Source organism: Salvelinus alpinus, chromosome 14 (assembly GCF_045679555.1).
Source record: "Salvelinus alpinus chromosome 14, SLU_Salpinus.1, whole genome shotgun sequence".
In the NCBI taxonomy this organism is placed as follows: domain Eukaryota; kingdom Metazoa; phylum Chordata; class Actinopteri; order Salmoniformes; family Salmonidae; genus Salvelinus; species Salvelinus alpinus.
Window position 1 is genome coordinate 1,829,903 of NC_092099.1, and position 11,595 is coordinate 1,841,497.

General features: G+C 42.3%; 1 protein-coding gene across 1 annotated transcript in view; it reads left to right on the forward strand.

Moving 5' to 3' along the window:
• Positions 1-10,685, forward strand: part of LOC139539205 (striated muscle preferentially expressed protein kinase-like) — a 111,573-nt gene extending 100,888 nt beyond the window's left edge. The window contains exons 29-38 of the mRNA XM_071342106.1: positions 3,150-3,266; positions 3,413-3,580; positions 3,927-4,049; positions 4,939-5,103; positions 5,382-6,159; positions 6,684-6,923; positions 7,287-7,510; positions 8,003-8,078; positions 8,514-8,663; positions 9,095-10,685. Coding sequence (XP_071198207.1) covers positions 3,150-3,266; positions 3,413-3,580; positions 3,927-4,049; positions 4,939-5,103; positions 5,382-6,159; positions 6,684-6,923; positions 7,287-7,510; positions 8,003-8,078; positions 8,514-8,663; positions 9,095-9,338 — 2,285 coding nt within the window. The 3' untranslated portion in view covers positions 9,339-10,685. The remainder of the gene's footprint in view (positions 1-3,149; positions 3,267-3,412; positions 3,581-3,926; positions 4,050-4,938; positions 5,104-5,381; positions 6,160-6,683; positions 6,924-7,286; positions 7,511-8,002; positions 8,079-8,513; positions 8,664-9,094) is intronic.
• The last annotated feature ends 910 nt before the right edge of the window (positions 10,686-11,595 follow it).

Genomic DNA, 11,595 nt, shown 5'->3' on the forward strand with positions numbered 1-11,595 from the left:
CAGCTCTAATAGCAGTATTCCGCACAGTCCCCCTTGTTGGACATAGGGGTTTCAGGGTGGTCAGATTTGTATCTTTGGACGTGACAATTGATTCAAACATGCTCTTAAACTTTCCTGAGTGGCCATAGAGGACACCTAACTGATGGACCCAAGAAAGGGAATCCCAGATCAGTGGGGAGGCTGAGCAGGCTTGTCCCTGTCTTACTACATGCCGCACCGAACTAACAATTTTCATCAAGCAATGCCTTGCGTCCTCCTGCTGTTTACCCCACGTGCTGGATAACTGGGCACTGATTAGATTTAGCTGGTGTGCTGTTACAGTTACAAAGTGGAGGTGGGTTTGGCAGTTTTGATGTGCTGTGAATTTTTCAATGGCTTTTCTCCAGTTCCTAAATCCTGCACTAATGAAGGCAGCATCCGCTCTTTGGCCAAAAGATGGCTGGCTTGAAAACCCTTGGCAACAGTGAAAACACAACACTCCTTTTATTGATGGATTATAATGTAGCCAGGGGAAATCGCGAAACCATCTCTCTTGAAACGTCAACACTCTGTTGGCAAGAGTTTGCGGTTCTATAAATTGTGGGTGTGGCTGATATAGTTTTGTGCCATCACTGAGGTAACTGGACAATGCTGTGCCACTGTCCCCTATACTGGTGCTGCTGGCAACAAGGGTGACACCTGGTCCTGCCGTGGCTGTGACACTGTCCTCTGAAGTCTCTCTCCCTGGCTCTTTCCCTTTCACCACCCTCACTGACTCACAACAGTCTGTCTCCTAGAAAAGAAATAAGGTGTTTGCCGTACTCCTAACTACCGGTACCCAAAACTACACAATTAATCACAACAGAAATACCATTGCCTTAAACAAATATTAGTTCAGTCACCAGTTTAAGTTGAGAAGGGTATCCATGGCATTTTCCAATTATGTCCCTATTTTACAAAAAAAAAATGGAGAACCTTTCATAATGTTGCCAAACAAAGACTCAACAAACTTACCAGAGACTCCCTGTCTCTGCCAGTCTGTCCCTGCATATCTGTCCCCAACTCTGCTGTCTGTGTGCCATCTGTTGCCTGCTCTGCCTAATGACATCATTGTGAAACATTTCCATTAGCATCTCACTTCTTTCTTATGAACATTTTATTAACTGGTCTTTGAGATATTAGGCTACTAGGGTTCTTACTTTGCGTTTTGGTGTACTGAAAAATACTCTGATGTCCGTCTTTTTTCTTTTTTCTGCCATTTTTCTACCTGGCTGGCTGGCTGGCTGGCTGGCTACACACACACATAGTGTGTAGGTTATTTACAGTAGGAGATGGGCTTCTATCATCTTATCTTCTATCATTCTATATGTACTTCGATCTAAAAGGTAGCTAGCAAATGTGAAACGGATTGCAGTGACAAGAGTTGACAGCTGTATGAGTTCACCATTTACACAACATATGCTGCAACCTTTTGTAATTTTAATATAGTTTGTTTCATATTGGCTGGCTTCCAACAATAGCTGAATTTGCAAAGCTAGCGAGCACCAATTCCGTTTCTGTGGTGTTTGCTATAATCTTTGCTACCTGGTTAAATAAAGGTGAAATAAAATTAAAATAAAAAAGTTCACTAGCGACAATTTAGCTTTTGCAACAAGACCATTAAATATATTTAAGACAATGGTAGAAGAGAGTGTAGTTCTGTTCAGTTTGGACTTCAGTTTATCGCTAACCTTATCACAGGGACTTTGAAGCACTACAGCTGCATGCTGATCTTGGAATAAACTGACGATAGCAAAGATTCCATCTTTGACGATGGTTAATGTTTGCTTTAGTTTGCGTGCTAGCTCTGCAAATTCAGCTAGTGTGTGTGTGAACCCTGCCGACATAAAAAAAACATTGCTATGGCCGTTTGACTACATAAACCTCACGTCAGTTACGTGCATTGAGTGCCTTTCACACAGTAGATACTAACCCTCTGTTACCTTGCCAGCTAAGGAACTGGCAGTGGATCAAACCATTGTGAGGCAAAGGTCGGGGGTCGCAATCTTTTGAAACTTAAAAACGCGCTATTAAGTGTCTATAATCACCATAAGTGCTTTCGTTGCGTATTATTAATATTATTGAAATTACATAGTTATGTTTACAGTGATATATTGGGGGGGACAAATCATCTTTTTCCCAGGATGGGGGGGGTCGTGTCCCCCCCGTCCCCCCTGGGATTTCCGCCTATGCCAGCCAGAGCCCGGACTTGAACCCGATCGAACATCTCTGGAGAGACCTGAAAATAGCTGTGCAGCGATGCTCCCCATCCAACCTGACAGAGCTTGAGAGGATCTACAGAGAAGAATCAGAGAAACTCCCCAAATACAGGTGTGCCAAGCTTTTAGTGTCATACCCAAGAAGTCTCAAGGCTGTAATCACTGTCAAAGGTGCTGTAATTAATCAGGGATAGGCGTCCAGCTAGCGGGACACCAGTCGACAACATCCGGTGAAATTGGAGGGAGCGCAATTCATATAAATAATCGTAATATTAAACATTCAAGAACATACAAGTATCTTATATCATTTAAAAGCTTAATCCTTATGTAAATGTGATATTTCCATGTATTTTTATTTTATATAAATTAGAAGAAAAAAATGTACCCCATTTGTCATTATGGGGTATTGTGTGTAGATTGATGAGAGGAAAATGATGTGGAAAAAGTCAAGGGGTCTGAATACTTTCCAAAGGCACTGCACAGTAGCTTGTTAATGTAAATTTGCTTATCAATCCAACAGCATGTTCATACACAGCTGTCGAAAGAGACTAGCTAGCAATCTCTGAAATACATATCAAGCAAAATATATTTTTTGTAGGTCATAGCTAGTTATGGGACTGTTTTTACAAGCCCAGAAAATTGTGCCCTTTCTGTGGTGAGATCTCAGCCTCTCGAAACATCCCTTAATCTCAATCACACAAAGTGCCCACCAGAAAGGGGCCGAGCGATCCCTCGCCAACAAATCCAGCTGTTCTGGAGACACAGGGGGATATTGAATTGCATTGGTTGGTTTGTACAAAAATGCTTAATTAGCATTTGATGACAGCAGGCAGGTAAACAAAAGAAAGCTTAAAATGGATTGAAATCATGCCCATTCTTCTTAATCACATTCCCAATGTGTCTCTCCTCCAGACTTCCCTCCCGTGTTCCACATCAAATTGAGGGACTACACCCTGCTGGAGGGAGATCCCATCACCCTTAGCTGCCTACCAGCTGGCAGCCCCCATCCACACATCTCCTGGATGAAAGGTAAAAGCTTATTATAAGAGCTAAATGTAAAATCCATCCCTAGCCTCCACTCTTTGTGTAACAAATCTTACAGTATATTATAACTGCATCATAATGCATTATACCTGCTGGCTTTAAGTAAAGTGTTCCTTTTTCTTCCTCCTCAGATAAGAAGCCTCTGCAGATTGATGCCGGAATGAACATTATCTCCTGTCCTGATGGCAGGCAGCTGCTGATGATCATGACAACCACCAAGAAGGATGCAGGGCTGTACGAGTGTGTGGCCACCAACCTTCTAGCTTCGGTCTCCAGCTCCTGTATCCTCTCCCTCGCTCGTGAGTTAGAGTCACACGCATCAGAGAGGGCAAGACAGAGAGAATCGGCTTTGTGTGTGTGTTTTGACAATGTTTCCCTTTCTATTATTTAGGTGTGGATAGACCCCTTGACCAGCACAGCAACTAACCTACTCTAGATTAGCGAAAATTCCTTTTGAATTCTGTTACTTCACCAAATGATACCAAATGAATTACCATCAACTTGATATGAATCTATCTTTAGACAAACTCTCTCGCAACTGAACATATTCTTTACCTAAGGCATTATATTAGGTATAACGCGTTTATTGATTTGGATTGAATAGGACTGAGTTGCAATGATGATAATACATTTCTGCCCTCATAGGTTTACCCACTCGTCCTGGGACTCCTGAGGTTCCCCAGCGCTATAAGAACACTGCCCTGGTCCTCTGGAAGCCCTCAGACAGTATGCCCCCCTGCACCTACTCTCTGGAGAGAAAAGCAGAGAGTGAGTCATGGTGTCCCAAACCACCCCCTCGCCCCTGCCAACTCTCTCAGAGGGCCCTCCGTTGTCACGTGTTGCTGAAAAAACTCAGAGGGAGACTTTCAGAGGGTGGCGAGGAGATCAATAAACCCATCAACTTCAGGACACACTTGTGACTTGAATGATGCAATTTATGTTTCAGATTCAAATAATAAAACAAACATGGAATTCAAATGAACAAATTCCAATATACAATATATAAATGTACAATATATAAACCTCTGTAACAGTTAAACATTTAATTTGGGAGGTGTTGTGTCAAGCTTTGAAATCCGATTAAAAACAAATGCACATGGCATATAATTAGGCACGCCTCTCCATTCTTTCGTATGAAAATGCGCAAACTCCAAATATATTGCGGAGCGTGTTGGGATACCACTTCCCTCTGGAGCCCGCAGCCTTGCTTGCTTGGTTAAAGTAGCTATCGGTCTAATTAGCCCCTACAACCTCAATCATTTTCACTGTCTCAGCTTTGGGACACTTCTTCATATGGCGGAGGTACGCGTGGACTCGCAAATGTAGAGCCGAGGGGTGGGGGAAGGAGGTGATTTGAGATTCAGCCACACACACACACACTACTTTGTTAGTATAATTTCAAAGCCATACTGTCCAAATGCAGTTGTAAAATACGCCAAATGTCTGCAGTCCAACACACTACTGCCCTCTTGTGGTCGTTAGCAAAATTGCAGTGCTGTTCTGTTCAATCACTGACAGACATCACAGTTGTATTACCCCAATGATTCATTCAACTTCTTTCCATGGCCTTGTTCTCTGACAATGATTGAAATGTGTATTTCTTAATTATATATTAACATGAACACATGAAAATATGTCTGTGGTCTTTCTCCCCCAGCTGAGAGTAACTGGCTCACCATGGCCACAGGAGTGGCTGACTGTTACTACAATGTGGTTGACTTGCCAGCAGGGGGCGTCTTCAGGTTTAGAGTGGCGTGTGTGAACAAGGCAGGCCAAGGACCCTTCAGTAACCTCTCAGAGGTAGAGTGCCTGGACGCTTCAGGTATGTACTACTTTCTAGTATGAATAACTAATAGTAATATGAATAGTAATATATCACTTCAAGCTCATTGAGCGTTTTCCATCGTACATTCCCTGTGGTTTAAACGTTTGCACACATGTACACAAATTATGTGCTTGACAAACCTGGAGATCGACAAACTCCTGTGAACTCTTATTCTCTCCATCAAATATGAAGGTGTCATAGCAAAGTATTTTTTTCATAGCATTGTACGAGAGGGAAAAAAAGACACTAAAAACGGTGTTATTCTGAATCAACAGTGCCAACAAAATGCAGTGGATCAGTAGTTGTGAAGACAGTCCCTGCAGCACCAGTGGTCAAAACGTCAACAATGACCGTCCCCTCCTTGAAGCCTGCGCCTAGTAAAGTGTTGCACCCCGCCCCATCCAGACAGACCCCGTCTGCCTCCGCTTCCTCTTCTGCTGTACCACCGGCCAAGCCTATCGCTTCTACCCCCGCCTCTAAACCTATTGATTCCAAACCCATAGTCCCTCAGACCCCAACCAGTGCTGCTTCCGCCCCCATGCTTATTAGTGAGGTCCCATCCCACCTGGCCATCCCTGAGATCCAAAGCCCGCCTCCGGCTCAGCCCGCCCCAGCCCCGGCCAAAGCCAAGACCCTCAACATCAAAGTCACGAAACCTACACTGTCTCAACCAGCAATCATAACCAAGCTCGCTCCCCCTATCGTTCTCCCCAAACCCCAGAGTCCCGTCAATACCGTCTCGCCCATGATTAAGACCCCGCCCCCACTCGTTGCGCCTCCGCCCGCCATCTGTAAACCCATTTTGTCTGTGCCCATGTATGCACCAATACCGGCTGCCACACCACGCGTCACCCCACCCTTCCTCTCCATCCCTGCCATCTCATCCCCAGTCATGCTAATTTCCAGCACGAGTACAGCAGGGAAGAGTGGGGTTACACCCACACGTATGACGCCGTCAGGATGCAAGACGCCCTTGGGGGGACGACCTGGTGAGAGCACCCTGCGCCAGGGAGTGCCCCAGAAACCATACACCTTCATGGATGAGAAGGCCAGGTAAAGGAAGCATAGAAAATGAAATGTCCACAATGCTCCCACTGTGATCTGCTCAGGGATTAGGCTCCCACAGTGGTTTATTGAACTGTGTAACCTATGCAAGAAAGTAACCCATGCAAACAGCTTCATAGATTTTAGTTTAGTTTTCTATTCAATATTGTGCAATTTCAGGGTTATAACATTGAATGGGGTTATGACTGTGAAGGAAACAGTGTAGACATCAACTTCTTTTATATTTTAGAGACAGCATTTCCCTCAAGGTTGTCTTACCATAATCTTATTGTTATTATAATTATTGTATTTTTTATGCATCCCACTGAAAATTGACCTTTCTATAATTCAGTTAGATTGACTATTGAGTCAGTTGTAATGTTGATACATTTAGAGAGACATCGTATATTATAAGCCTTATTAAAAATACATTTTAAAGGTTTGTACACTCATAACAGATCATAAAACATAATACCTGAAGGCTTTAATAAAAGTGTCACCTCAAGATTGTTTTCTCTTTGTTTGTCTTAAAGGGGCCGCTTCGGCGTGATCCGAGAATGTAGAGAGAACGCCACAGGCAACCTGTTCATGGCTAAGATCGTGCCCTACGAAACAGACAACAAACAGACGGTCCTGCAGGAGTACAACATCCTCAAGTCCCTCCACCACGATAAGATCATGGCTCTGCACGAGGCCTACGTCACGCCCCGCTATCTGGTGCTCATCTCAGAGTGCTGCAGAGGGAAAGAGCTCATCTACAGCCTTATCGACAGGTCAGGCAGCACAAATCCTTAGGTGTACCAACTTGTGGAATATTTCTGTTATATATTTTTGTACGTGAGGATTGCTTTTGCTCTGTATAGTGTTCCTGGGTCAGGGTTGGAGTCAATTCCATCAAATGTTCTAATTGAAAAGCAATTTACCATTGAGGACCACTTTGGAAATTAGTGTTTCAATTAAGTGCTATCCTCTGAGAATGCGATGCACATCTTGTGGAATAATTTTTTACCCAAATAAATTCAATTCAAATCAAATTACAGGAATTTGGAATTTCAGTTAACTTCCTCAATTGACAGAATTGAAATTAAATTGACCCTTTTATCCTTTGTTGTCTACCTGCACCCCCCCCCCCCCAGATTCCGCTACTCGGAGGATGACGTGGTGGGCTACATCGTTCAGGTTCTGCAAGGTTTGGACTACCTGCACAAACGCCGCATCCTGCACTTAGACATCAAACCGGAGAACATCATCATCACCTACATGAACATGGTGAAGATCATAGACTTTGGAAGCGCCCAGACCTTTAACCCACTCTTCCTCAAGCCGTTCAGCCCACCTGTTGGAACTCTGGAGTATATGTGTAAGTCGTGAGGATTATCTAAATCGCTGTGTCTCAACCCATTCCTGAGGGTTGAAACACAGGGGCTGAACATTTTAATCTTAGCATATAACTAACATACTGTACCTGATTCAACTTATCAATAAAACATGTATAATAGGGAATCCTTATGTATAAGAATATTTATTGAAGGTGAAAACTTGGGCAATATGAACATTTTCAAACATATCAAAATGTGTTCGGTGCAGCAAGTTCTTACTCAGAAAATATATGTGTGTAGGTACAATGCCGACACAGCCAGTAAGAGACAGCTTATAATACCATGTATAGATGCACGGAGCGATAAATAGATAATGATCTAATCATACATGATCAATTAATCATATGTTAATACCAGGTATGTATACACACCTTAGTTGTGTCCCTTTATGTGTCCTCCTATAGCTGAATGCCCAGACGTTATCTCCCTAACCTTTCCCTAACCTTTTTCTTTTTCCTAACCTTTCCCTAAAGCTCCCGAGATGTTGAAGGGGGATGTGGTGGGCCCTGCAGCTGACATTTGGAGTGTGGGCGTGTTGACCTTCATCATGTGAGTATGAGCAAGGCTTTGAGCCAAATGCCATTTGAACACATTCAAACTCGAGCCAATTCCCAGTTCATTCAAATACCATTCATGACTGTCAATGGTCTTTTTACAGTTCTGTAAGGGTGTTCTTTAATTAATTAATTTTCACTTAATTTCCTGAGTTGACTGAGCTGAAACAGAATTGACAACAACGTGTGGCCATCTACACAGTGTTACAGCTGGACATCTGCTTTACATGAATAAAATCTAACTTTATTTAAAGTGCGTTTAAATGTCTAAAAACACAAATTGTGACGCATTCATCTTTGACTGTGTTGATTTGTGTATTGCAAGTGCTCTGTCAAACCAATTTAAACCCATTTCAATTATTGACTGTTTAATTTGTTTATTTTAAGTGCTCTGTCAAACCTATTTCAAACCCATTTCAAATGATTTCAGGCTGAGCGGCAGGTTACCTTTCATGGAGAATGATCCACAGGAGACTGAAGCCAGAATCTTGGCCGCCAAGTTTGATGTGGGAAAACTCTACCGGAACGTGTCTCAAAGTGCCTCTCTGTTTTTTAAAAAGGTCCTCTGTAGTTACCCTTGGTAAGCGATAATTTATACCAATTAAGTGCCATTTTCTTTTGATGAATTGGTCAATTAATTATATTATGTACTGTCCGCACTGACATTGGCGAGTTCTTATTTTTCTTTGACATATCAATAAAGTAGGGGTACAACTACGTTCTCAACACAATGGCATCTTATTCACTCCAAAAAATTACAAATCATTGGATGTTGTTAACTTGATCGATACACATATTTTGCTGCCATTGATAGATAGCGCAGGATTGAGGAATTTAAGTCCTCACACCTACACCCGTTCAACATTGCTGCCAATGGCTGCCATAGCCCGTAATGAATGAATGATAGAATTTGTATTTTTCTGTCGTATCGCATTTATTATCAATCCCTTGTGGGAGAGTTTGTGATTTTGAGTTCAGGCTGCTTGACCCTGGTTGTAACCTCTGTTTCAGGGCCCGTCCTTCCATCAAGGACTGCTACAACAACTCATGGCTCCAGGACGCCTACTTGATGCGGCTGCGGCGGCAAACCCTCACCTTTAACACCACACGCCTCAAGGACTACCTGGACAAGCAGCAGAAGCTGCGGGCGGGTGTGGCCACCAAGCACAAGCTCCTCCTTCGGTCGTACCAAAGCTCACCCCAGTCCCCCACCGGCCCTATACCCCCATCTCCCATGACACCGGTCACACAGTGAGCACGGCTGAATATGTCAAATGCATGAAGGCAGGAGCTGTTGCATGAAAGGAGGTGCCTACTCTATATGAGGCAGGTTCTAGGATCGAGCCCTGAAAAACCCCCTTGGCCCCCTAACCTGGTGAGATGAGTTATGAGTTTAGCTTTTCAGACAAATGGACATAAAATCACAAAATCCAGAACTGGTTCGAGATATGAAGAATCTCTCTGCCTCCACCATAGTCCCTACAGAGAATGTTCTTGTAATGAGACAATAACAGAATAGTTCTTTGTGTATTTCATGGTGTGATACACATTTCTCCAGCTCAAAGTTCCAAACCTCTGCGCTCTCTTTTTAATACTCAGAAGCTCGTAATTGTTTTATCTAAACCTCTTGTATCCAAGTATATCAACCAGATATCTTCTCTTAATATCTAGTACATGTGTAATTTTATCTTTCCCTAGGATGATGAAATTTGTGGAGATGATGTCCCTTCTCAGCTAGTTTTTATGAACAAAGCGACACTACTGATAACATCTTGTGTCCATGATTATGGGCGCTACAGTATGTACGCCCTTAATCTCAGTCGACATGTTCTATCTTTGATAATCAGAAAGTTCTTGACAACATGAGTCGGTTTAAATGCATTGAGAAAGCATTGGGTTATTTATGACATTAGGCAAAATGGTTCAGACAAGATTAGCAATATCTACCAGAACAGTGAACAACTAATCAACGCAACCCAAATCAAGGAGTAGGACCTGAAAATATTCTTAAAGACATTCTGATTTGGCTAACCAAGTCTTTGTCATTATATATTACAATGTCAATTTTCCTATAGTTCTCAAAATTCATGGACATTGCAGACGATTTGTCTAAACCTTTGTATACAACGGATGCCAAGATCTCCAATACCTTACATTCACAGGAACTGAGGGTGTCTTGAGTCACAGGGTAGAATGTGGAAGGGTCATGCTGTGCCCATACTTGAGTTCAGATTGAACATTTTGACAAATGACATTGTGACATGTGATTGAACAGATGAGGTGATGAGTGGCTTAATCTAAGGTCATTTGCCCCGTTTATACCTGGTTCTAACATGCATCTGTTGTCCTGATCTTGTCCACATTCTGATTGTGCCCACATTTATCAACAGCTGTAGACCATCAAAAGACACATTGTGATCTGATTGTGATTAGGTCTTCCTGACAACCTCTGGAGGTAGTCGAAGATGCATCTTGTATGGATGTCCTTGAAGTGTAAACGAATCCTGACAACAAAAGCATATACATTTGGGCAAGGTCACGGTTGTCCTGCCCTCTCCAAAAAATTACACTTTTCAGCTGAATTAAGATCATGGTCTTCATTAGAAACTTCATCAGATGCCACAATCCCAATACCGGGTCCAGCTAAAATGGGCATATAGAAATAAAGATATTTATGAAGACATATCATCACGAATGAGAGAAAAAGGGTTATCCCGATCCCACATCCAATGCCAGTGCAAAATGTTATATTTGAAAACTACAGAAATTCCAAGGACTGTAATAAAATCATTTAAATTGAACTGCATATGTATTGGGGATGTTAGGGACGGACTATGATGGAGTCGCTGCAGAAGAGCACAGTGCATGACAAGAGTATGGAAAGGTATAATGTGTAGGCCTAATTCTCCACCTGTAGCCAAAATAAATGGTGGGTGGGTGGTGAATAGTCTAATTCAGTTTCTATATCAGATATGAAAATAATACAGTGGTATGATGAAATCTTTTCTATTCTATGAATCTTTGAGCATTTTCCAGCTATGAATACAGTGCAGAAGATGTCCAAACTGATGCGTTAAGGTGCATAGCTGTCTGTAAGCATGAACGAGGCCACTGTACAATATACTGCAGGCTACAAACACAAAGGACTCTTATTAAGGCTACTTTCAGATTGACGCTTTATTCCCTTTATAAAGCCATAGTATTTGCTTTACATGTGTACCTCTTTGCACGTTTTATCGATTGCCACTTTTATCCATGCATTTTCATGATTTCACCATTCGTTTTGCTATAGCTTATCATATCAGAGGTTTCATTAGTGAATTATCACTGATCAATGATTTGGAGAAAACGAAACCACGATCGTTCTCCCAGCATGTCACATTCCGTCCTTTGGTAATGTTTAGGCCTATACTAAAGGTTATTTACAATGCAAGATTACAAATAATATAAAGACAACGCATGTAAACATCCATGGGTTAATATCAACCCTGTCCAGACCTGTTTGGTTAAAT